The 27,484-nt window shown below is 38.5% G+C and overlaps 1 protein-coding gene across 5 annotated transcripts; it reads left to right on the top strand.

Moving 5' to 3' along the window:
* The first annotated feature begins 322 nt into the window (after positions 1-322).
* Positions 323-27,364, top strand: SECISBP2 (SECIS binding protein 2). 5 transcript variants are annotated; one of them, XM_059873810.1, is made up of 18 exons: positions 323-400; positions 1,501-1,646; positions 3,492-3,684; positions 5,668-5,797; positions 6,202-6,356; positions 7,493-7,580; positions 11,226-11,359; positions 11,889-12,047; positions 14,739-14,840; positions 16,163-16,285; positions 17,460-17,592; positions 20,092-20,261; positions 21,018-21,156; positions 21,603-21,732; positions 23,413-23,633; positions 24,392-24,546; positions 24,995-25,196; positions 25,961-27,364. In XM_059873810.1, the coding sequence occupies exons 1-18, from the start codon at positions 359-361 to the stop codon at positions 26,068-26,070; spliced, it is 2,532 nt and encodes an 843-aa protein (XP_059729793.1). In that variant the 5' UTR covers positions 323-358; the 3' UTR covers positions 26,071-27,364. The 5 variants fall into 5 exon arrangements, with proteins under 5 accessions (XP_059729793.1, XP_059729795.1, XP_059729794.1 ...); XM_059873812.1 differs by having other exon boundaries at positions 325-400; positions 1,501-1,598; XM_059873811.1 differs by having other exon boundaries at positions 325-400; positions 5,671-5,797.
* The last annotated feature ends 120 nt before the right edge of the window (positions 27,365-27,484 follow it).

Here is a 27,484-nt window from a genome sequence, read left to right as displayed (position 1 = left end):
TCCCAAGCGCTGGTCTGTACCAGGCTGGTTAGACCAGGATTGTCCAAGTCTGAACCAAGCACCTTCACTTATAATCTCGGCGAGCTCCGCTTCAGTCATGCTTTTCTCCAGAACGTGACCACCCTAGTCCTGTTAATTCCGTGCCGTCCTTTCTCCTATGGGACAGGATCGGCCAGGCGGCTCGGCAGGGCCCCTGACGCTGCCGGTGCCGCTCTGACCCGTACGGGGCCCGTCGGACCGCGCCGGGAGCGGCCGCGCGCATACCGCCCCATTAGCGCGGGGGGGCGGGGCCGCGGCGTCATCGCGGCGCGCCCTGCGCCGGGCCGGGCGGCGGGAGCGGGGCCGCGCCCCCCGCGCCATGTCGGCCGAGAGGCGGCCGCGCTCGGGCCGCGGCGGCGAGGTAAGGGCGGCGGCAGCACCTGCAGTCCCCTGCCCCCTTCCCGGCTCTCCAGGAGCCGTCTGGAGGCGGATCGCCTCGGGCCGCTCCCCGCCCCGGGGGCCGTTCACCAGCCTGGGCCGAGCGCTCCGGTTGCCCATACGGTTCCCCGGGCAGGGAGACTCCCACCGCTCCTTGGATCAGCCTTTGATCCAGGACTGGGGGAGGGGTCCTTCTGGAAGGTCAAAACAGTGGGGCAGGGGTCGCTCAGTTTGAAGCACAGCGATTCGCTTCCCACCGTTTGGGATGGGCAACTCCAGACATTAACTTCCAGTGAGCTCAAGCGTGAAAACCTTTTCCCATTCAGAATGGAGGGTCTGGTGCAAGGAGAGGTGTACATCCCAGACACTGTAAGGCTGGGTGACCAGATTCTAACCAGTAGTGGTAGCGTTGCGCACAGGGACCTATGACCTGGTTAGTTTCGGTTAGTGATGAGGCTCCAGTCGCCGTTGCTTCCTGCGTGTTTTGATGGCAGTAAATACTTCGAGTTTCATTTCATTGTCCTTCCATATATACATACCCAGTTTAAGTCGATGGTAATTCAGAACAAATGGAACGCTTGTCTTAATAAATTTGTGTTGTGCTAGAAACAAGAAGGCTATAATATGAAATGATCATTTCAGCTTTAAAATACAGGTGTGCACAAAGTCATTTATGTTACAAACGTACATGTTACAGAGTTTGATTAACGGTAGTGTTAGTATATTTATGAATTTTAGTTCATACTGCTCAAATATGAAGTGAAAATTCATATATTTGCATTTACTGCATTTTGTTTTAAGCAGGCTTCTGTCCTTTACATAACTGACCTTTGTGAGTGTTTCATGATGAATGAGGGTATTAAGTGACTTTACAGAGCAGTCAGATGTTTCTTTAAATTCCTTAGTTTTATTTTCACTTTATTTCTCCATTTCCTTTTGGTGAGCTTTGTTGTTTTGCATGTTTTGGTAGAAGAGAGCAAACTAACACTTTCCAGTGAGAGTTTAGTTCACGATATTGAGTGTTTTTCACTTAATAACATTAATCTCCAAATGCATGTAGCCAAAAAACGTTTTGTTTCTCAGGGCATCAAGTTGTCAGCAGAGGTCAAACCATTTGTTCCAAAGCATGCGGCGGTAACTGTGGCATGGTCAGAACCCTCAGAAGCATGTGTCTTTCCTAGGTACTTAACTACATGCTACCCATTTGTTCAGGAACCATCTTTGGATAAGTATGTATATTTTCTGAATCTTATTTCTTGGGGGATTTTAACCTTCTGGATTTGGATGTTGAGTACTCTTAAAAAGTCAAGATTCCAATATATTGTTAGTCCAATTGTAGAAATGCTTCTGCATTATCTTCATGATTTAGTTTTTTACATTTATATTCTCTGGCTGTATACCAGGTACCTCGTCTTTTGTTCACAAGGGCCTGTATTGTTACAGAGTGTTAAGAAGAATTTGGTGTTCTGTAATGATTTGTCTGGTTTTTGTGTGTTTTGGAAGGAGCTGGATCCAGTCCTTGGATGAAAGAATGGTTGTGTTGCAACCAGGCTGAGGTAGATGTAGTTGTACACAAAGGAAAATGATTCTTCAAGAAGGTTTCTCATCCTGTAAAATATTTAGTATATGGGGTCTCTACTAGATCTCTCTCCACAACCTGTGCATCTCCAGAAAGGCAGTTTTTCTAAAAATGCTACTGGTTTCTGAAAGTTTTGGGATTTTTCTATTAGAGCCCAGGAATGGTATTTGTGGTAGACTTATAAAAGTATTTTAAAAGGAGCAAACTAGAAAAAAAGCCTACATAGCAGAATAGGAAATAATTGAGTCTTGTAAGAATCTGATATGTTACCTAGTTCTCTCATTGCTTCTTAGGCCCCTAAGTATTGGATTGATTATACAATTACCACAAAGTTAATGGTGTTTCTTTAAAAATTCGTTAGTGAACACAATTATCATAGGCCATTGTTTTATGCTACAGGAAATCTTAGTATTCTCAACCTATTTTCATTTGTACTAGAAATTTAACATTGAGGTGAGTATGGCCTGTTCTGTGCATTAGAGAAAGCCCACAGCATTAGCATTAAATCAATTACTATAAAAACACCCCACAACCCAGACAACAGTAATCTTCTAATGAGTGTTCTGCCTTGTTGGGACTGAGACATAGTTATATTTGAGTCTCATTTGGTATATCTCTTCTTTGTCTGTTAACTGATTATAAGCAGTGTTTTGACTACATTCTGTCAGAATTGCAACAGGTAGTATGAAGTGTGTTATCTGAAGTCTTTTGTACCGATGGGAAGGTTTCTCTGTCATTATCTACACAAAATTCTGAGGCTGGCAACTTCATGGAGAGCAGCTTTAAAAACTGAGTGCAACTTTCTGATACTGAGAAATTTCTGTTCTCCCTAATCAAGTCTGGACTCTTATGTATTTTCTGGACAAAATATAGAAGGAAATTGAAAGGGAATTTTTGAGCATACATTTGAAGGAAAGAGGCATGCACCAGACATGTTGTGTTTTCATAAATTGTGATGGTTACATGCAGGTCAGTTAATCATTGTTTTATAATTCTACATTGTATTTCATTCATGTTTTATGCTCCATAAATGTTATACTTTCACTTTGTTATTGTCATTTTAAGACAGGTTTTAATGTGGTTTTTTTTGCAGTCAAGTATGTGATGCATGTCATGTCCTTACACTGTGTTTTTGGTTTGTTTCACAAGAAAAAGCTTACTGAAAATAAGCACAAAGAATGTCAGTAATCTTAAACAGGCGTGAGAACTGTAACTGCAAAGCAGACTAGCTTTGAAACTTGGAAATTGATAACGTGTGTTTTAAGATACCTGCTTGACTACGTGTTTTCCCAAAACAAAATTAATTGCTTTTAAAGAAGTCTGTAGCAGTAAGTAAATACTTAATTGAAATAACATGGAATAGTTTTCTTTTGAAATAGAGCTTTCTTGTTAAACAAATTCTTTAGACAAGGTATATGTTTGTCTAGGCAACAAGTAGGTGCTGAAGACTTGCCCTAGGATGACTTTCATTTCTTTCTCAATATCCATCACATAGTGTTCTGGGAAATCCTGCCTTCCGTGAATACTCCAGCTGCTCTTTCTCACCTGATGTTGTTGCAAATGTGTATCCAGTAGCTGGCTCACAGTATCAGTCAAACAACTCAACACACTATAATCGTTCAGGAATAGTCAGTGAATCTGCTGAGCAAACATATCCAGTCAGACAAGAAAGTAAGAGTCTTTCAAAGGTGAGCAAATTTGTGTTTTCTTAAAAATTAATATTAAATTCTTACTTTAAATCAATCTTTATAAATGTTCGGTTCATAATTTTAAAGTGAATCATCACTCTTTCTTGTAGTGATCATCAATGACCTTTGAAGCAGATAGTAGTATAGTGTCCCCAGCTTCAGAATACCAAAAAGTTTGTGAAATTGTACACTTCAGATTAATACAATTTTCAAGCACTATTTTTGGAACATGAGGGGAAATTTTTTTTTTCTCTCAGAAAGAATGATCCAGAGTTGGGGGGCGTTCATTTGTGAGCTGTGCTTTCTTTTTTCACTCTTTGGGCTTGGGGGGAGGGGAGAAGGGCTTATTTTTTGAGCCCTGTGGCAGCTTCCATTAACCTGACTTAAGACAGACCTGGTATCTGTAATCATCTGTTTGACTGATAAGTCAAAGACCACACCTGTTTTTGAAGGATTTCCAGGACTTGCTGCAGGTTGAAGACAATCCGCAAGAAAGGAGGAACTTGTGCTGCTAGGGTGAGGGAAGAAAGGATCATGTTAGAAATGTAGTATTTTTCAGTCAGAAATATACCGATTATCTGTAAACATCTTAGACATTTTTGTCTCTGTCTGTTTGGGGATAAATTTCCTGAAACTTTTGAAGTATTTTCAAACAAAAAATAGACAAACCTCTCAAAATATAAAAGGGAAAAAACATAAATGTATTATAATCTCATTTCTCTTGGGGATTAGACATTGTGTTTCTTAGATTTGTACAATTGCTTTTGTTTCCAGTAGTTTCATCTGATCTGTTCTGCAGTCACATCCTTTTGCTGCACCTTACTCCCTAGGTGGAGACCTAAGTAACTTCACTGTGATCAAGACTGTGTAGAGGAGTTGTAAGGACTAGGTCCTAAGCATGCTTTATTAGGCATAAGGTACAAAGTCTAGACACCTAAAATTATTCGTTTTCTTGCTGAGAGGAGGATTATGTGCTGAAACTGTCTCGGGAGAGGATGAGCTCAGCATTAGCACAAGTGATATAATATGAAAAAACTTAGTTAAGCTTCTGGGAGGAGTTCTGTGATCTTTGTAGGGACCTTGTACTGTTTATTATAGTCTTTTTGTCATTTTTCCCTGTCATACATTCTTTTGTGAACTTCAGAGAAGTGATTTATACTTGCAGCTTTGCATTAGTTTGATCATGTGTCCTAACGCTTTAATAATTTGCCTTTGGAGATCAAGAAATGCCTTGTCCTTCCACCCGGGAAAACAATTTTGCTGCCAAATGTCCTCTGAATTTAGTCCAGCATCCTGTGATCTGAGTTTAGCCATTTGTCTAAGCTGGTATAGTATAGTTTGCATAGAGGCAGACCTGGTGCTTGTTCCTTGCTTGCTGATTTCTAAGCCCAGCTCTGCCAAACTGTATTTCGTGGAAGAGCTGTAAGATTTTCATGACTGTGTAGAATGAGTGAATGTGTGTCCTTTACAGGGATCACATAGTTCTGTCTTCTCTAACGACTTTACTCCAAGTTTTTTTGATGTTCTGACACCAGTCTTAAACAGTTTGCCCATGATATGTAGTTTAGTCAAAAGATGGCATGCTTTCCAAATTTTAGCCCTGTTCTAGAAGAAACTTTGTTTTAGAAAATCAGACTGGATGATTTAATATCAAACAATTTTAAACTATTGAAAATTTTCTGATTTATGAGATTGCAAAAATGCAGTTGTCTAGAAGCATATGTGTATATCCATCTTACTTGGGCTATAATGTATGCTAAAAATGGCACAGGGAACAAGGTAGATGAAATTAAATACCATATCTCTAAATGGCTATTCCCATTTTTATTGGTTACTAGTGGTTATGATATACTAACTATTTGTTTTTTATTAACTTTATGGTCAAACTCCAGATGCAGAGGTGGTTAACTGTAACTCACAGCAAACTTGCCAGCTTTATGAAGTTTCAGTAAAACTTACTAAATGTGTTACAAATACTTGCAGCAGAGGAGATCAAAAGAAGATGAGAAAAAACTGGACAAGAAAAGGCATGATGGAGGTGAAGCTTCTGTCAGAATTGTGAACAGGACTTTATTCCAGACATCTACATGCAGCAGAGATTCTGTGAAGCCAGGTACAAACATGTTGTTTGGTTACAAGTACATGGAATAGATGTGGAATGGGTGTCCGTGCAATATGCTGCAGTTTGTGACTATATTTCTAAATCTAGAATACTTAAGCAAAAAGATACCCTTTTCTGTGTGACTCTCTTGAGAAGGAGTGGTCACCTGTCCTTTCCTGATTGAACAAACTCATGTAAACTGGTATAAAAAATGAGCATCTGAATTTGTACTTGCTTGTTCAGTCAGTGCTGTGTTTGCATGTTGATTATAATTGCTAGGTTTTTTATTTAATATGAGCTGTGCATAGCAACAGTCCTCATGGGGATTGCTGTAGTTATGTTAACTAGTGTGTAAAACATACTTAGAAATGATCACAGGCAAGTTTAATTACTTAGGCTTTACATGCTTTATTTAGACAGGTTCAATAAAGCTACAAACAAGAAGTCAACTGAAACTCCAAAACCAGAGTCTCATCCTGTTCCCACATTTGAAGCTAGCATTTTGGATTTCCACAAGTCGCAGAGTTTGGGAAGCAGTGAGATACTGAACGTACACCATAAAAATACACCAGTAAGTTTGGAGGAAAGTAAGACTATGTCCTTAGTCAACCTCACATGTCTCTTCTGCTGGACACCAAGGATAGCCCATGCTAACCCATGTTGCAGAACTTGTAAAAATAAAACTTGACAAAAGTACAAGCGTTATTAATGCAGTTATTTTTCATTCAGTATGGCAGTTTAATACCTATTTAAATACCTTGTGAGCAAGGGAGTTCAGAGCTAGAGGTTTTAGGGCTCTTCTTCTAGGTGGTGGTGTCAGTGCCTGCTGTTTCCTATTCTTTCTTACTGTTCTTTCCTTGTCCGTGCTGCCCATAGATAGAAGAAAGCCAGATACCACCAAAAGTAAATGTAGATATGTACTGGTATGGTCTAGATTGCCTGTAGGGACCACGTATGTTCCTGTACTTAGAGGCTTACTGTTTTCTCTTTCACCTGGAAATAATAAGTAAGCTTCTAAGTAGTATGCAATAGTTTCCACACATTTTAAAAAAAGTCTGCACTGTTGAACTTAATTACTTTCTGCTAAAGGTTAAAAATACAAAACTAAATTCCAGAAGGGGAAGAAATATTATGTGAAATATTATATGAATGTTATTCTTTATTTCTTTGGCTCCCTGTTTGTTAGTAAATAAAATACTGAAGTATTCAGCAGTGTGTCATATATATTGAATCAAAGTTTTCAGTAGTGATTAATGATTAAGGATTCTGAAGTATCCAAACAGAATAATATTTCTGATGCTTCTGAGTAGAAAACTGTCTGTAATGAAAAAAGACCTTTCCGCTAATTCTTGAGTGTCATTTTCCATTATTTGTTTGAGTTTGATGATAGAATTTGTTTTTAGCATACATGAAATGTCAAAATAATTTCATGTTCATTGTTAGATCATTGTTTTGATGCTTTTGTAAAATATAAGAAGGCATAATCTTGCTTGTACAGCTGTGAAGAGACACCTGCTCAAATTTTGTAATACCATAGAGCTGAAATGATGGTTCTACTAAGACAAGCAACAAAAAGGCCAGAAAAGTCCTTATGCCCTTATCTGTAGATGGGTTGAGAATTTTTAGTTTATGGTGGTTTATTGTGTTTAGCTGTGTTTAGGTCAGTGATTTTAATCCTTTTATGTTACCTGACCATCTATTTTGCAGGAAGATATTTCTGCAAAAAGCAAAGCTTCACCAAAAGCTTCAGATGAAGCTGGAACCAATTTAATTCCCTCTTCATTTGATGGTAGGGGTAAGTTCTTCAAACAAAAACTATTTGCCTTCATTTTTGACTGCTTGTATCTCAGCAGTTTGGAAAACTAAAGTGTGCTAAGGAGCTGTTGATGTGTAAAGTAAAAAAAAAAAAAAAATTAGAAGCAAGTTCATTACAAAAGACAAAAACCCTGAAATAACACTCTATCACATTCTTTCAAATGAGGTGACCATTTATCACTCATTTTTGCTCATATTTCATCAGCTGAGATTTTAGAATTGAAGAATGATTTCATTTGGAAGAGATCATAACTAACACTGCCAAGTCCACCACTAAACCATGTCCTTAGGTGCCAGGTCTCCACAGTTTAATATCTCCAGGAACAGTAAATCAACTACTACACTGGGCTGTCCATCCTGTGCTTGATAATGCTTTTGGTAAAGAAATTTTTCCAAATGTCCAATCTAAAACCACCTTGGTAAAACATCAGGCCATTTCCCCTTGACCTATCTCTTGTTACCTGGGAGAAGAGGCCAACCCCCACCTGGCTAAACGCTCCTTTCAGGTAGTTGTGGAGAGTGATAAGGTCTCCCCTGAGCCTTTTCTTTAGGCTAAACACCCCCAGCTACCTCAGCTGCTCCTCACAGGACTTGTGCTCCAGACCCTTCCCCAGCTCTGTTGCCGTTCTTTGGACTTGCTCTGGCACCTCCATGTCCGGGCCCCAGAACTGGACTCCTTCGAGGTGTGGCCTCACCAGTGCCAAGTACCAATGGCCTGCTCCTGCTGGCCACACTGAAACAGGCCAGGATGCCACTGGCCTTCTTGGCTCCTGGGTGCACTCTGGTTCATGTTCAGCTGCTGTTCACCAGCATCCCCAGGTTCTTTTCTTCTGGGCAGCTTTCCTGCTGCTCTTCCCTAAGCCTGTAGCACCAGAGATTGTCGTGACAATCTGAAGGACAGAGCCTATCATTTCAGCTTGCTGAACCTCATGCGGTTGGCCTCTGCCCATCAATCCAGCCTGTCCAGATCCCTCTGCAGAGCCTTCCTACCTTCCTAACAGATGAGACTCCTGCCTAGTTTGGTGTCATCTGTGAACTTGTTGACTTGATCCTGATCATTGATATATTACACAGGACTGGCCCCAATACTGAGCACAGGGGAAAGTGAAGATCACTGGCTCCAATATTGAGTCCAATTTTGTTGTGTCATTGATACTCAAGGGAAAATATTTCTGTAGTTGCCTCTCGTGTTGTTTCAGGTGAGAAAAAGAACAGGTTTTGGTTATTGGAAATCTGTTTAGTCATACGCAGATTTTTTGCAAGAATAAATGAGAGACGTATTTGATTAGGCTTTATATACAGATTTGTTTTAAATTGCTGACATTTCAGAGTTTAGTATGTACCTAAAATTTCTCAATGTCCAATGCTATTTCTGTAAAGAGAACCATTATGCCAAAACACCTCCCTGTTTTTATCTTTGTTCTTTTGTTTGGGAGTTTGTGAGGGGAAGAGGTGTTTTGGCCGTTTTTTGTTGTTGTTGTTTACCTGTTGTCTGGCTGTGGGGATGAAAAGCTTTTTCAAATTGCTACAACTATCACATGGCTAGTTTCATGTGAAAAGAGTTCTGTTCATCAGGACTGTCTTGGAGGCCTCACATAGATTAAGATTGAATTGTCTGAGTGCCTCTCTCTGGATCTCTGTGCATGCACAGACGTGCACCAGTCTGAACAGTCTGGTCCTTATCGTCCCAGTAACTTCAATAATGATTCAGAGACGACAGATTAATCTGCTGTAATGCCTTGAAGAGCCTTCTAAAGATAAAGTTATTCCGGAACTTTTAAAGTCATCTGATAATGGGAGATTTTTGTTAAATACTATAGTCAATTCCTATCCTTGAGAAAAAAATAGCCGTGGGTGGGTTGATCATGGCAGGCAGTCAGACTGCCACACAGTTGTTCTCTGGCTCTCCCTCCTCAGCAGCACAGGAGAAGAAAATAAGATAAAAACTGTGAACTGTCGCAGTCCCCACTAGATGGTGACAGTGGGGGGGCGACAGTCCCCCTGTTTTGGGGCTCCGCAGAATTCCAGCTACTGGGGGAGGTGCAGCACGGAACAAAAGGACCACAGCAGCAGCACGGGCCTGGGTGGCACTGGGTTACTTTATTTGATGTTACACTCCCCGAGTCTGAGTCTCGGGGTCCCAGGCAAGGAGCTGGGAGCAAACAGCAGCTTATAAAGGGAGGCAGGTCTCGAGGATACCATGTAAGAACTGTGGGTGAAACACAAGGCAAGGAATACAAAGGAGGAAAACTGCTTGGGACAGGAGGGGTTAACAACTGGATGTGGGAGTAAGAGGTTTGAAACTTGGCAGAAAAGTAGCTAAATAGCAAAAAGATAAACCGACACCTGGCTCAACTGAATAACAAAGATCTGTGTCCCTCTAAAATCAGGGGGAGAAAAAGCCCAAAAGGACAAATCTAACAATAACCTTCAAAATAAAAACACAATACAACAGTGAACCAAAATAAGGACAGGGAGATTGCTTGCTTGCCACACAAAACAGACACAACTTGATAAAGACTGACAATTTATTGACAATTAAAATAGGGTCAGATGGTGAGAAGCAAAAACAAAACCATAGCCACTTTCCTCCAACCCTGTCTTCTTCCTAATATCTTCTCTGTGTTCTGAGTGACACAGAGAAACAGGGGCCACTCTGCCACTTCTTTTTCTGCAGGGTTGCAGGGACACAGCTGCCTCACCATGGTCTGCACCAGGGGCTGTAGGGGAATCTCTGTTCCAGTGCCTGAGCACCTCCTACCCCTCCTTCTGCACTGACCTTGCTGTTCACTAGACTGCTGCATTCACGTTTTTTCTTACCATTCCACCTTCTAACTCCTGCACATGTTTTTCACTCTTTCTAAACATAGGCACCATCAGCATTCCTGATGGGCCCAGCTGAGGCTGGCCATTTGTCTGTGTTGGAGCAGTCTGGGGCTGGCCATGTCCATTTCTTCACAGCAGCTACTGCAAACTCACCCTGTTACCAAAATTTAGCCATCTAAACCCACTATGCTATTTTATTGTTCAAGGATAGTTTTTCTCATTCTTAAGAAAAATCTAGATTGTGTTCTATCTTTGCTTCATGTTGGGAATATTTACAAAATTAATTATGTTTTTCAGAATGTCTTTCAAAACACTGATAGTGGTAGGGAGTGACATTCTTGTACAGTGAGGGACACTGGGAAGAATTTCAGCTGCTTCGTATGCCTGTAACACTGTGAAGTTTTCAGAAAGTGAAAATACCAATGTGGCCTTGTGCATGAAAGCTACATGGTGGCTAGGAGGAATATTAAAGGAGTTTTGTATATAACCATAGCAGAATTTTCAGTATTTTGCAGATCAGCATGGGAGTGTGGAGTTAGTAAGATACAGTACAGATTTACAAATACCAGTTAATTTTGTTCATGTATATAGTGTTGGGCACTATATGGAGGAGATAAAATACAGGAAAGCTTGCTGGAGAAGTAAAACGTGTGTTTTATTCAAGTCCTTCCTCGGAAAGAATATGGCTCTGCTTTATTTCCTAGGCCTTGACTAATTAATTACAAATCCTTTTGAGTATTTGAGGACTATTTTTGAGAAATCTTTTTGTTTACTTTTTTCCCAATGTCATTTCCTGAAGCACCTGCAGATGGCTCTGCTCAGCCACATGTGTCTTGGGCCTCGGTACTTTTGCAGCCCCCAAAGAAAATTGTTTCATCACCAGCATCTGAAGGTCTTTCCAGAGGCAAAGGGAAGCAAGAGAGTGAACCAAAGGTACTTGAGAATTCTCTGCTTTCAACTAATGCCTATCACTGTGTTTGTGCCTCTTTATTGCCATTTTTTCCCTGGGGTTTTTGCAGTATCCACTTTTAAAAGGAGAAGATATGAAGTCAGCTTGTTCTTACTAGAATTTTTTTGGTCATGGAAAAGAATCAGAGGATATCAAAAAGACAGTGCTAGCCTAGGAATAAGAATTTTCAACTTTGAGGCTGGACTTTTTTTTCAAATTCCTGACCCTCAGAATAAGACATGAAACATAGAACTCTTGCTATATTTGGCTTAATATTTCCTAATTAAATCCCAGTAGTACCAATACATTCTGATAACAATGCAGTATGCTGCACCTGAAGAATTTTGCTGTAGCTGTGAATTTCTAAGAGATACTGAATTTTCCTTATCCTCTTAATTTCCCACCCTGGATTGATTAAGATATCCTTTAGTAGTGTAAGGCCAGTTGTTGCATATATTTTAGTAGGTGATACTGAAAAAGGTTTTAAAGGTTGTGCCTCATGGTCTTTTGCAGCAGTCAGAAACAAAAAATATTGCAAGTGAAACTGAGCCTGAAGAAGGGTCAGAAAAGAAGAAAAAAAAGAAGAAAAAGAAGAAAAAACTAAAGTCACCCACTGATGTAGAAAGACCTCAAAGTGAATCTAACACAGTACAGGAACCACCGAAGATTGAGGTAAACTGAATAAGTTTTTGTTGCTGTTCTTTTAAGTGTTATGAGTGTAATAGAAGACAAAGTGTTAACACAGATTTGTACAATTTTAAGTTCAAATCCTGTTTGTAGAGGATGTTAATGCATTTTTTTTTTTCAATTGAGATGTTTGTCTGAGGTTACTGGTAGGAAACTGTTGCAGTTTTTAAATTACCACATGTTTGGTGAGCACAGTTTCCTAAATTAGGATATTCTGTAGCAACTGTTGCTTGAGGAACACAGAATACTGGGTGCTGCAGTGTGCTACAGTTTTAATTATTGTGGTACGTATTAGTTTAGTTGTCTCACAGTTGGAAGCAATTTCTGTGTAACACAGTTGACAATGTTTACATTTCTGATTTTCAGTTTCCTTCCGAATTCATGTAACTGTAATAGGCATGTTGGTATTTTGATACTTTTGTGTATCAGTATTGCAAAGGCATGAGCCTCTCCTGCACTAGAAGAGTGTTGCTGGTATGTGATTGAACAGTGCTTCATTGTAGGCCTAATATTGTACAGCATGTGCATGTGTTGATTTACATGTTTGATCTGGTGTGCATAATACTCAGTCTCTGAAATGACAGCATAAAGAAGCCTTCCTGGCTGGCTTCTGTTCTGTACATTTCAGTGTGGAGCATGAAGCAGAGCAGTGTCTATGTGGTTTCATTATGTGGTTCCTTGTCCAGGAATGGCGCAAAAAATGAGTATTACCAGACCTCTTTGTCAGAGGATTATGGGTAAAACCAAAGATCTGCTGGTTCTTCAGGAGAACATCCCCATTTTTGCTATGTGCTCCCAAACACTGTATGCTATGAATTGGCATTCTAAACTGAAAGAGAATGGCAGAAGTCAAGGAAAATAGCAGAATGGAACTGGGACTGTTGAAGTCAAAATTGGAAAAAAATTGCATAGAACCATGGAACAGGACATACACGTTGTACTGAAATCTGTGTTGTGGATGCAGCATCTGTTGTGGCAGTGAGGGAAGGCTTTCTGACCTTCCTGGTTTGCTGGGAATGCTTGAGTCCTCCTCAGTTTGAGAAATGGGTGAGACGCTTGTATGATGCTCTTGAAATAAACCACAAAGAGATGACACACATGGAGCTTCTGGGCACCCAGGAGGTTTTTAGAAGGATATTTTTATGTGCAGCAGCTCAACAGAGCCATATATTGGATTGCTCTCTAGTTTTATATAGGTCAGTCATTTATAGACACGGCTAATAAGCGTAAATGGATACATCTGGAGAAAACCAATGCTGTAATTTCATACACATTGGTAGGTCCTGACCCCAATACCTTCCTTGAGTTAATATTGGAGCTGCTATTGATAATCAGGTCAGTGCTAGTAGTACTAGTCAGACATGTAAATGGTGCTGGGAATTACTAGGAAAGTAAAAAGGAAAATGGATTATGACAATACAGAATTTCAGGACACATCTGATCTAAATATAGTGTAGATTTTGTTTTTTTATGTTCCCCCACTCCTTAAAAAGTACACGTATTTCAACTAAAAAAGAAAGACAAAAAGCTCCAAAAATAATCAAAGGTATGAAGCAATTTCTGTGGGAGGCAAGACTGAACAAAATTAGGACTTCTCAATATGCACAAGAGATGACTAAATGTCAATATAGCAGTGGCCAGAAAATAAAAAGGAAGTTACTTGACCTTTCTCCTAGTGTTTAATGTTCTTACAGATGGTAAGAACAAATAGAGGGAGGTGTAACCTCTCACTGAGTGCTACATTTTAATTATTCAGTTTGCTACAGGATGTTGCAAATGTCAGAAATCTGTTTGCATTTCAGAAGTGATTGGACAGACCTATTTAAATCTTCTAAGCTGAAAAGAGTGTATTTATGAAATATTTTTTCACTTCCTTGCTGTTGCTTTTTGGCTTACTTGCAGGCTTATTTAAAATTATTTCATTGAAGAGTGTCAGTCCTTGTGCTAAAGCTTCCTAGCTTGGGTGTTTGAATAAAGCCTTTCAGGCTGGAAGAAGTCTTGGTGTGTTCAGTGGTACTGTATCACAGCTAAAAAGGCCTCTCAGAAAGTGGGAGGAGAAGCAGAAACCTAGCTGATGGATTGGGATCATTGTGATGGAGGCAGTGGGTATAGGGTGATGAGTATAGGCCAAACCTCAGCCTGTCTGCACTTGATAACCCAGATTCTGCAGAATGGATCCTCTGCTAATAAAACTTGCTCTTGTGTGTAAGCCATAATCATTTGAGTAATTTCTATGTTTATTTCTTTACTGTAGTACATACTGCCTGTTCTGTTCTTCACCACTCACATGTTTAAGACAGAATTGCACGGCTGGAGACTGTACTGGAAGAAGAGGGAAGTTGTTTGCAAGGTTTTTAAATGAGTTGAAAAACACTCCTTTAGGAGCTGTTTACCTCTAATGATTTCTATCAACTGACAGCCATAACAAGCTGCTTTTGGAAGTGTTTCTGTTACAAGCTGTTTCAGCCCTGAATTAGCTGCTGCATAGAAGATTTAACCATTGTTGTACTTGTCATAGTTGGTGGCACTACCCTTGGCTTCTGAATTTTTGTACAGTGAAACAAATTATGATAAATGTTTGATAAGCAGGGAGAAAATTGTTGGAGTGTAGGAAAAAGTTTTGAAAATACAGACTTGATTGTTCTTATGAAATCATCATCCGATTTATTTGTTTAGGATGTTGAGGAGTTTCCTCATCTGGCAGCTGCTTCTGATAGGAGAAACAGGGTAGGACCTCAGAAGTCATCCTTTACATCTGCAGTCAGAAAGCAGTCTGAAGTAAGTAATCTTGGGACATTATGTGAATCAAATGTCAATTATGAATCCAAGTTGTTTGGCTTTTTTGAGGTTTTTTTTACATGAGTGAAATAAATCTTAAGAAGTTATTTGGAACCACATTCAGTATGTGGGTGAATCCTAAACATAAATGACAAGGATTGAAAATGTGGTTGTTCTGTGAAAGTAAGTAGCATAAATAATAATGGTAAAATTCCAGATTTCAGTTGCTTTGAAATGACTTTTGCTACTAAAAATTTTGGTCCTTGGCTTTATTTCCCTGTGAATTTTTCTGGTTTAAAAAACCTGCAAAACACAAGAAAACAAAACTGTTGTTTGCTTTGATTGAGGCAGTAAGTAGCTTTGCAAGGAGGAGTGAGTAGCAAAAGGCCCAGCAGTTGCTTAAAAAAGATTTATTGCACAAAAAGATGCTGTACGCACAGGCAGCTCAGATGAAAGCAACTCCTTGGCTTTGTAGGCATAAGTGGGATATAACCCCTCAAAGCTTACATAAACTTTAGAGACGTGATCATTAGGCTGTTCATATGCCTGTAACAGATACTTGAACATGAAGCTGCCTTGCTAGTTTTTTCTTCCAAATCTGAAGAGAGAAGGCCCATGAGTGTGATTGAGTGCCAGTAAATGGTCACCCTTCTAGAAGGCCACGTATGGTCTTCCCAGAACCTTCTCTTTCCCAGGCTGAATAGCCTCAACTCTCTACACCTTTTATCGTTAGAGAGGTGTTCCAGCCCTCTGATCATTTCTGTGGCCCACCTCTGGCCCTGCTGTAACATGTCCATGTCTTTCTTGTGCTTGGGATCCCTGGACACAATACTCCAGTAGGGGCACACAAGCAGAGTAGAGGGAGAGAATTACTCCTCTCAATTCATGTGCCACGCTTCTTTATACACAGCCCAGGACACGTTTGGCTTTCTGGGCTGGGAGTGCCCATGGCTGGGTCATGTCCAGCCTCTCACCCACCCACACCCCCCAAGTCCTGGGCTGGGCTGCTCTCCATCTGTTCATCCCCAGCTGTGCTGGTACTGGGGGTCACCTCGACACAGGTACAGCACCTTGCACTTGGCCTTGCTGAACTTTATGAGTTTCACAAAGGCACACCCCTCAAGCCTGTCAAGAATGCCATCCATCATTCTGGATGGCATCCCTTCCTTGTAGGAATTCCGTAGAGTCTACTCATCTTGGTGTACAGACATGCTGAAGGTGCACTTGTTTTGAATTTATTATCATCTTCACCCTTTTCCATGTGTCTTGTTTTTATATATCTTTTCTTCTTCCCTGTCACCTTTTGTCTTTAAATTCCTAAGATCCATCTCTCTGAAGAACCTTGTGATATTCAGTCTCCCTCTCTGGATGAAACTCCCAAGGTAGATGGACTGTCAGGAAAACAAGCTTCATCTTCTGTATTAGTAGAAAGAAAGAAAACTCAGGTAAGTGAATTCATGTTGAAGAGAAGTTCACAACTCAAGTAGACAAAGGAAATGAGCCTATTTAAATAGGCTCATGACTCATGACCCATGCTCGTCTGGGATTCTGCACTCATACTTTGAGTTAAGTGACATGGTCACTCTTCTAATCTCTAATTAGAAGTAATCACTGGTAGTAATTGCCAACCTCCAGGATTTGATACAGTGTTTAAGGAAAAATACAAACTTTTCATTATTATCTGTGGGTTTCAGGTATCAGGAATTTTTCTTTCACCTATTTGACTTGATCATGGCATAAATCCAGTCCAAACTGATTGTCGTAAGGGACAGAGAACCTCCTAAAAGTGGTTCTGACAGAACAGGTAGGCAAGGAGATCCCCTTATCTTGGGGCAAGGAGGAGAAATATGCAGAAACAAGTGAGGTCAGGAAGTAGTTTCCTGTTGGTGACTAGGTTCTGGCACAGCTCTGATGCAAGGTTGAGATCCCAGTTAAAGACTGAGGAGGTCATGTTCTGTAACCCTGTTATAACAGAAATTACAATTAATTGATTCCCCCAGATAAGACTTATAGAAGTGCCAAATCTGGCAGTCATTTCCTTTTCATGTTTTGCTGTGGTAGCTTGTTCATAGTCTTCACCACACTATTCATTTTTATTCTTTTTATTTTCTGCTGTATGAAATATGGATCACGGATTTTGCATTCTCTTCAAAGTGGAGAGAAAGATGAGTGCTTATGAGGAGCTGGTGCAAGGATGATGGCCTTTCTTTTTAGTGAGATGTTGGAGATAATGATTTGTGTGTGTTGCAGTCACATACTCTGGAAGAACCACAGTAGTTTTTCTATACTTTTAAGAAAGCTTTAAATTCTGATGTGCCTTTTATCTCTTTCAAAGATAGATGATAGTCTGACCAAAGTGGGACCCTGACATAAAGGCCTTCCTTTATTGAAGACTTTATATTTTTATGCTCTGTTGCAGTAGCCTTTTTAAAAGTTACCTGAACTGTTTCTGATTTTTTTAATATATTTTGACGTTAAAGTTGATGTTTATTTGAAGGTCATTGAATGACATTAAAGATCAGGAGTATTGTGGATAAAGATAGCAAAAGAGTGTATTATACCATAAAAAATGAGGGTCTTTACAGTCTGATGTTACTAACTGGTGCTGAACCTTTTCAGGAAACATCCAGAAGCAGTGGTAAGAAGAGTCAAATTCCAGTGCAGTTGGATTTGGGTGGCATGCTTGCAGTCTTGGAGCAGAAGCAGCAAACAGAGAAGTCAAAACAGTCTCCTAAACCTGTGGTATTTTCAGGTATTGGTTACTATGAAATTTCCGTCATTTTACCTTAATCTGTTTTTAAGTATTCAGACATTGAAAGTAGTCTGATTTCTGATCTGTGATGATCTCTATGCAGGCAAGAACACAGTTCACCAGATACGAGAGAAAATGAAGGTTCTTTAAAAAGAAATTTAAAAAGCATGGCAGTCTGAATTGTCTGACAGAAGACTTATGGAAGGAAATATCTTAAAGACACTGATTTGTGAAAGAGTGCCTTGTATAAATTAGAGGTGTGATTGAAATGTTGCTTTGACAGAAGTACCAATGTTTGTGGAGGTTTTTGCTCTCCCTTATGCGTGTGTGTTATTCTGATCTGAACAGGCAAGAAGGGGCTAAACAGTAACAAAGGCTTTCTTAAATTTCCTCTCATGCTGGAAATCATGGAGCTGCGACTTGATTGGAAAAGTTCCTTTGCAAGCACAGAGGTTATATGAGAGTCAGGCAGCCCAAGCCAAAGGATGAGTTCTGCTATACCTCTTAATTTTGAAATAATTGTGATGTTAACATAATAATAGTTTTGTTAATGGAAAGGATCTTTCAGTCCTTTAGAATGTATAACCAGGAAGCAGAAAAAGCAGCTCGTTGCCTTTCTCATTATAGGTCAAAATTTAATCTTAATTATGCTGTAGTATATTTTGCAAAAAGAACCATGATATTTGGTAGCATTCAATGACAGTAAAATTTCCTTTATTTCAATAAAGATTTTTTTAGTAATTATTTCAGAAAAAGATCTAATCACAAGAGATTTTATCTCACAATACTTAATGTAATAGCTGAGATTTTAAATATGAAGCTCAGGATACTAAGCATCGATGAGATTTTGCTTCACCAAGCTGAGGGAACTTGTGAGATGCTTTTTGAAGTTTTTTTTTCAGTTGATCTCCTTTTATTTTCATTTGGGTCAGTCAGACTTAATTCTGCAGAGGTGCTAACAACCAGTTTTTTTGTATAACGCTATGCAGTACATGGATTGATGGTGGGCCACAAAGGTATGGGTCAAAATACCTGTTTTCTAATACTAAGTTTCCTGTGCCTGAATCTGCTGCCAAAGAGAAGTTGGTGTGTTATGTTTGTATCCTGAAAGCATAAGGCAGATGTTACTTTAGCTTTATACTGTCTTAATGTTCAGTACATACCATGGATTTGGTGTGTACCAAAGTACAGCTTTGCAGAGTGGCATCATGCTGACCTCTGTTACCAAGAACAGGACAGTGAACAAGAATGGAAAGGAGCATGACCACAGACAGTTGTTTTTATTCCAGTTACTACTTCACATTGTAGATAATACTGGTAAAGTCATCAAGTTTAGGAACATGAAAACTGTGAACTTGAAATGGTGATGTACACTTTAAGGAAATATATAACTACTGGGTGTATGCATAATTATTGCTGCAAATCCAGCTTCAGTTTTTGTAGCCACCTATGCTGCACATCCTTGGCAATGTTCTCAGTTTGCCTTTAGTACACAGAGTCGAAAAAGAAACATCAGTGTAGCAGTTTTATGATGTAAACTGTTTACAGTAAGAGTACTGCATGTGATGTGGGAGGATCTGCATATAAATACTGTGGAAGCAGTAAATTAGGATGGCTTAAGACAAGCTGCCAGAATATTTTCGTGTATTTAGAGGAGAGAGGTTGCCTGAGTCACAGAAGGAAGTGTCAGGCTGGTTCCACTGATACTTACTTAGTCATCCTCTTCATTGACTTGCTAATGTGAACTGATTTATATTGTAAGTAAGTGAAGTTTGACCAAGTGCTCTACAGGATATGGCAGTTCCTACTGATAGGGAGGGAGAGTAGTTTATTTGGTGTGAGGTCATGGTGTGGAAGATCCAGGTTTAGTCATTTGTCCAGTCATTTAAAGCTCCTGTGCTCTAAACCTTCTGAAAAAATGCAAGTAAAGTGGACATCTTCAGCGAGCTTTTCAGGTTAAGCAAAAGAGACTTAGCTGTAGCTTTGCAGTACTCATGACCCATTTGCAAGTGATTTTCATCTAGCTTCCTTAAGGTGTAACAAAAGGTACATAAATGTAAATAAATGCTTACATTTATTTACAGCAAGTAAATCTAAAATCTGTAATACTGCTACTCAGTATTTATCTTAACCCAGTATGGAATCTGTGGTGGAGGAAGTGCCACCACCATGAAACACACAAATTCCTGAAGGTTTACCAGGGCAGCATGGTGTGGTGTTGAAGGTAGCTTGGACTGCAATGTTTGGTCAAATTCTGCTTTTGACCAGAGGTTGTGATTCCAGAGGTATAATAGAAGTAGGAGACACAGCAGTCTTTTGTAAGGAGTATCTTTTAAAAATAACATTGTTCAATTATACATGATTGCCTGTAAATATTCTTAATAGCAACACAACACAATTTTAATATTGTTTATTGTATACCAGTCTTAAACTTGAAGGTGGATTCTAATTCTGGTATTCAGTTTAGTTGTCTGATGCAAATTTCTTCTTAAATCTCAGTTGGTGGTGCTGTACCAATGCTGTCTAAAGACCCTGCTACCGCCACAAGGAGTCACCGTTTAAACCAAGGAAAGATGCCTCATAATCCCTTGGATTCCAGTGCTCCTTTGGTAAAGAAAGGGAAACAGAGAGAAGTACCTAAAGCAAAGAGACCAACACCTCTTAAAAAGGTCCTCTTTTTTTTTTTTTTTTTTTTTTTTTTACCTTAAATAGTAAACTATAAGATAATATATTAGTCTGGGAGTCTGTTAAGCCCGCTCATATGGAGATCTGCATTTCAGTGTCCACTTGTCTGAATTCAGTTTAAGCTTTGCTTGGTTTCAAAGAGGGTAGTCTTGCTAAATGGCTTATACAAATTCCCAAAAAATACACGCTCTCCACTGAATCAAGGACAAAATGCCACTGCAAAAGTGTCCAAACATCACTGGTACAGGGAGACATGGAAAGAAACAGTACTTGGTTTGGTAAAGATGACCTTATTTGCAGAACTGGGGAAAATGGATCAAACAGAGGTCCTATTTAATGTTTCTGTGCTCCTCCAAGCCAGAACTCCAGCAGATTCTGCAGCAACAGGTGTTAGGTCCAACTGGTCATGTCTGTTGTATCTTCCCTCTTTGCCCATTCATTTTGCTTCCTGTCACATCTTCTGTACAGAGGATTTTTTTAACTTTAGTTCTGTCCTTGTAGTTTATCCCTAGTAAATATTTTCTCCACCCATATATGGTTAATCAAGGTAAAAGTCCTTTCCTACATCAATTCAGGAATTATCTTTCCTTCTTTTTATGTGAAAATAGAAAGTAAAGGTTGTAAATTTCAGATGCTAGTGCTGAACTTCTTAAAAATGGTTTTTGTGTAAATATGTGTAAGAGTAATGCTTTGTTATCTGCATGACATCAAATTGGTTTGGTTTTGATACATATTCTTAGATTATTCTGAAAGAAAGAGAACAAAGAAAACAGCAGCACCTGTTAGAACAGAAAGCAGCACTGAAAGATGAAGATAACATTTGTCAGACAGAAGGAAATGTTACTGAAAATGCAGCACTTCTACCAGAGAGTCAAGCAGGTATGTTTTGAGGGAACCTGTAATACAGTATGTAGCTGGAAATTTTAGCACATTTAGTACTTTTGGAAACAAGTACTAAATACTGCCAAATGAAGGCTGCAGCCTCAGAGTTTTCTGAGATCATCTCAGGCTTATCTTGACTGTAAAGAGGGCTAAAGCTGGAAGTCAGAATTAGGGATTCTGATTACTGTTCTACACTTCTCTGCTTGGTGGTTTTATGATATCTTTTAAGGAGAGTTCCCACCTACCTCTGGCAAATAGTGAGGTTTGAAATGAGAAAAAAGCCCTATGAAATTTTAAAAAAAAAAGTTCCACCTGTTTCCCTACTACCACAGACTGTTCTAATACTAAAGTAGTGACTCTTCCATACATGCTTGACAGATTAATTTCTTTGCAAGGCTTTTTGGGCTGTCTTTTCAATGAAAATATCTTGATTTACATGGTAGCTGTTCCAGAAGCTCAAGTTGCTGAAGGGTTTCCAGAGCACACGGGGATCAAGGAATCTAAAGAAGGTTCTGTGACTACAAAGCAGCTAACTACCACTCTTCCAAAAATCCACAGCAGGAATTTTAGAGAGTAAGTATTGATTGTATTTATTGATGGCTCATTTTGCACAGTACCACAGTTTTTCAAATAAGGTAATCCAGTTGCATTCTCTGCAAAACTAACTGGAGTTTAGACCAAAGGCTCTAAATTTTTTTTTTTCAGTCTTTCTGTAAGCTGCCATACAAAGAAATTATAAGCTTAGTGTGTTTTGTGATTCTGACTTGAAAATGCTTATTCCTTGAAGGAAAAAAAAACCAAATTTGCTAGAGTCTAAGGAAAGAAAAGAAGCTGCTGTATAATATATAAATATATTATTTATATTAAATAATGGGGTAACAGCTCAAATAAGGTGTGCTACTTTCTTTCTTAAATAGTATTTTTAGTTGTAGTTTGGTTTTCTACTGTCAGACCAAATGGCAAAAATGTAAAGAAACTAGATGACATTATGTTGAGGCTGGGCAAAGAAATAAAGGTAATATTAATGAGTTATTGAGAGGAGTTTCAGCTAAATGTTTAGGATGATGTGTATACACATTTCTTTATAAAAAAGAAATAGTCATTACTATGTGTGAAGAGGTCAGAGATCCAGTTATGAGAGCTTGAAACAGTTTTTTGAGTTTTTTTGCAGTTCATGTCATAGTAGTGGTAAATAGTGAAACAGACATTCCTGCTGTGTTAATTCTTAATTTAACTTCTAATTGCAACAAAAATTGCTTAATTTGTGTCTATGTAACAGTGTTTTACTGAGAGCACAGTTTGGGTTGAATATATGAAGGACAACTCAGTTTACAGAGCATTCAGCAAAGCTTAGATTATTTTCTTTAGATCAGGTTTTTTAGTGTTCCAGTAGATCTGTCTTCAAGACTTAGTGAAACCAATAGGAAATAGTAAGTAAAAATTCTTGAAACCTAAATAAAATACAGAAATAATTGTATCTCTAAGAATCAGGATAGGTGTTGTGATCTCTTCTCTATCTTTATATGTGAATTTGCCACTGGCACATCTTTCTGTTGACAATGCAGTTGATACATCTTCAGTTTTTCTCTTTGATACCCTTCTTCACCAGAACATTCTTTGTGTAAAAGTGGGGTGGGGTGAAATAAGTCTTGACTTTGATCTTCCCCAGAGTGTACTAGGAGAGTGAATTACATTGTTTTGTATCCTTTCCTTATGAACACCACAAAGCCATAGTCAGATACGTGAAAAAGGATAACAGACATGAATGTAGGGAGGAGGAATGTGATCCAGTTTTCTGTGTTTGGTACACATAGCCTTGAACTTACAGAAATAAGTTAGAATTTTGTACTTTGGTTGCTATAATTTAATTTATAAATGTCAAAATAAATGCCCTCAGAAAAATGCTTCAGTAGAAAAATATATACACATACCTATTTCTTGGAATAAAATATATATTTACATATAGATACAGATGGATAGGTTTATTGTACATGTATATATGTATTTTTAATATAGTTTGATTAGGAAGTCAGGTAACACAAGGAACAAAACTTCTTCCTCTCAAGTTTCCAGACACTAAAAAGAAGTAAATTTTTGTTTTTGTGTATATAACAAGTGTGTTTGGAGCAGAAACAGAAAAAAATACAAAGACATAGAATAGAATTTTAAATGTATATTTAATGTATTACATATTTAAATGTTACATATTTGTAATTTTAGTGAATGTAGCATTTGATTGCTCCTTTTTTCTAGTTACTGCAGCCAGGTACTTAGTAAAGAAGTTGACAGTTGTGTGACAGATCTCTTAAAAGAACTGGTTCGTTTCCAAGATCGCTTGTATCAGAAAGACCCAGTAAAGGCCAAGATAAAACGCAGGCTTGTTATGGGTCTTAGAGAAGTTCTGAAACATCTGAAGCTGAAAAAACTGAAGTGTGTCATCATCTCTCCTAACTGTGAAAAGATTCAGTCAAAGGGTAAGTTCTTAACAAAAAAAAAAAAAAAAATCTGTTTAATAAAAGAAATGAAATAAAAGAAGGTTCAGTATATTGACAGCAATATTATTATTACTGGAGGAATTTATTTGAATATCCTCTGAAAGCCAGCCATATAAAGTTGCCTTCCTTGCTCAGATTGTTTACTGCTGTGCAGCTGAACTGTGAGCTGAGTCAGGACTATCTGGGGTCGGAGAAGTTACCTGAGATTAGGTCTCTTTAGTTACTGATTTGCTGTGCTGCTGCACAAAAAATTGCACTGCACAGCTGAGACAATCCAAAGGCTGCTGATGCCAGCTCTGCCATCACAAGGAGTCCCACTCTATCAATCTCCCTTAGAACACAGACTGACAATAAATCACTAGTTTCCTAAAAGTTATCATTCTTGGCATTAATTTCTTGTAACTGTTGTAATTATTGTCATTTAAATAATTCCTTAGCAGCTGAGTCTTTTTTGACACTAGATTAGATTGTACTGCATATATAGTGCATATATACTATTCCATATATAAAATATGGAATAGAAGCAGTCTAAAATAAATACTAACTAAGAATTAAGAAAAAAAATGTCAAGTTGTCCTTTACTATTACTATTGTGATCTCTGTTACTATTGTGATCTCTGTTTCTCCCCTATAAGGTGTAGTTTCAGAATGCACCCATAATCTTGGTATATTTTTAGCCATATGTTAACAGTGTGGTTCTTTAGCTGCAATCAGCCTGATTGTGTTGTCTGCTGCAGGTGGGCTGGACGAGACCCTACACAACATTATTGACTGTGCCTGTGAGCAGAATATCCCGTTTGTTTTTGCCCTTAATCGCAAGGCCCTGGGCCGCTGTGTGAACAAAGCGGTGCCTGTGAGTGTGGTGGGAATTTTCAGTTATGATGGGGCTCAGGTAAGCTGACATAAGTCACCTCATGTGTTAGTTCAAAAAGCTTCACTTTTTACTTGGAAGAGGAGATGAAAATACTGTGATTTTTAAGGGGTTTTTTGTTTGTTTTGCTTTTGCAGACTTAGACTCTTCATCACAGGTCATATACATAGCTTATATGAAAAACTGATTTTAGAAGTACAGGACAGTCAGCACTGTTAAAAAAAATTACTCTTGCTGTCTTTTCCTGACATCCTCTTTCTCTTTATCTTCCTCAATGATATTTTTCAAGAGAGCTGCTGTTTTTATAAATCCTGAGAAATGCTGTGTCTTTCATGTCTTCATACATACTAAGCTGCTCAACTTTTGTACATGAACCTACACATTCTGAATAAGGAATACTCATTAGATTTTCAAGGAGTTGTTAAAACTTACTGCATTATTTAAACTCTTCTATTTTATATTGCCATAGGACCATTTTCATAGAATGGTACAGCTGACAACAGAGGCTAGGAAGGCCTACAAAGACATGATAGCAGCTTTAGAGGAAGAAGCTAAAGCAGGACTAAGAGAAACCCAACCCAGCATCTTAACTCCTGAATCTGAAAAAAATGGCTTGTTAGAAACTTGTAAAACATCTTCCAAGGACTCAGATGAGGATGTACCAAATTACAGTAAGTATTTACTGACTTGCATTTCGTTCCATTTTCATTCATAGTGTTCATCAGTTCTGTGATTTTCACTGAAACAAATGATTTCTGCTGTAGTCATTAGTAAGGAGAGAAAGTGGGGGTGAATTCTTAGGGTTTTTTATAAATCTGAAGTTAGTTTTTACTGAGAAAGTATTCAAGAAAGTTCCTCCCTGAAATCCACAAATGGCAAGCAGTACACATTGCTTTGCTTAAGGAGGCTTAGCAGAGCTCCTATTAATATTTCTATTTGTTTAAAAAACCCTTTTAAGATTATTTGTGGATGTCCATACTCTGTGACTATGGTAGACTAACTTTTGTATTGAAGCCTATTTGCAATGCATCTTCCTGTCCACAAGCACTCATTTGTAGAAACATTTTCCTCCAGCTCTGTTCTTAAGTCAACAGACAATGCAATGTATTGCAGGAAGAAAGTTTTAAAAACTTACTGTTTTTTTAAAGTTGGAACCACCTTCAGGGTTAGGCTTACTTGAATAGAGTGTTGGACACAAGGAGCTCAGTGGACCCCATCACTCTTAAGTTATTCTTTTGTGTGTCATCTGATGTTGCATAAGGTAAATGCCAGCATGCCTGTGTGTCAGCTGATCTCAGCACTTATTTTGAAGGGGAAGTTAAAAATCAGGGTTGACTTTTCATTTTAAGTTTTTTCTCAAGTATTACATGGTAACATGTTGATTGTTGTTTTTTCTTTGTTTTGTTTTGGTTTTTTTTCCCCCAAAATTCCCTAGTTAAAGTCTGGAAGAGAAAGCTTGAAGAAGAATATAACCCATATGCACTAGAATTGGAAAAGAGTGCAACTGCTGACATGGCGATACTGAATTTGGAAGACCATCAGTAAATCCAGATCCAGCTCTATTGGGCTTTTATTTTCTTTTTCTGTTAGATCCCTAGGAAGAAGGTAGCAAAAATAACATAATCTAAAGAAATACCTGAAGATAGCTAAGCAAACTGTTCTGTATCTCTTTTAGCAAAATATACACTGGAGCACGTGAGGCACTGGTTAATGTTTTTATGTTTCTCTGATTATTATAGCAGATGACAACACCAAATTGTCATAACCCCAAACCACTTGAACTGACTTGGCATACTTTAATGATTTTATGGACTAGCATTGATTTCTTGGGGTAGAATATACCAAAAGAATCTGATAGAAAAATAATTTTCTTCTGGAAGAGATTCCTTGAGCCAGAAGAGACTAAAGGAGAGTTGCCCTTAATTTTTAACTCCTGTATAAAAAACTTCAGCTGTTGTTTGATTGTGGGTTTGTTCTTAGTTTTTTTCTAAATAAGCCTGCTCAGAAGGGCAGGCTGCTATCAATGTTACTTTAATTCAGCAACAAATTAATTTGAGGCAGGTAGCTTGATTTAAACTAATTAAGGAAGGCCATGATGACGGAGTTCCTAGTTAGCTCTTCTGTGTTGTTCTTTGGGGATCATACATCAGGTTTGAAGGAGATAGCACAGACTACAAGGGTCTGAAATTCCTTTAGTGAATGTGCTCTGTTTAGACTTTTTATAAATTTGATGTTTCTGTTGCTACTGAAAGTAGTTTGTCATACATCCTGCTTTGCAGTTAAAGGATATTGCAGGACAGCAAATGTGGTAGCCTGCTTATCTGTACTTCCTCCTTGCTGAGACTCCTCATTCCTTCAGTTTGGGGTTGTGTTGGTATGTACATCTCTGAGTTTTTGAGCAATCCCAGTTTGTATCTAAATAGAAAAAAATTTATATCTTATAAGAAATGAAGTTTGTATCCTAGAGGAAATAAAATTTTAAAAACAAAATGTGCTTATAGTAGTGGTGGAGCACCTTAGTGGGAACGGCCTATATGCAGACTGTTTTTTGAGGACAAGCCTAAAGAAAGTAAATGAAGGGATGCACCTATAACTTGTGTCAGCTTTTCTGAAAGGTGATACAGATGCCATATCCTGCTCAGCATCTCTGAGGTGTTTCTGCAAGCACTTCACCATACTGATTATTTGTAGTGCAATACTTTGAAAGTAGCTGCCTTGTGATGATAGAAGTGATATAAAAAACTTCAAATAATTTTAAAATGCAAACAGTTTTGTAGACTATAACTTGTATAAAATCTGTTACAATATATTGATTCTATAAAGAATGCTTGTGACTTAAGTAAGCTTGTCTTGTGGGAATTTAGTGATACTTGAAATGTCACTTTTGGGAAAGAACAAAGGGAGCCAGCCTTATGCTGAAATGCACTAGTTATGATGATGATCTTTTTTGGATTAGTTC

Source organism: Haemorhous mexicanus, chromosome Z (assembly GCF_027477595.1).
Source record: "Haemorhous mexicanus isolate bHaeMex1 chromosome Z, bHaeMex1.pri, whole genome shotgun sequence".
In the NCBI taxonomy this organism is placed as follows: domain Eukaryota; kingdom Metazoa; phylum Chordata; class Aves; order Passeriformes; family Fringillidae; genus Haemorhous; species Haemorhous mexicanus.
Note: the sequence above shows the minus strand (reverse complement) of the source record. Positions and strands in the feature narration are given on the sequence as shown.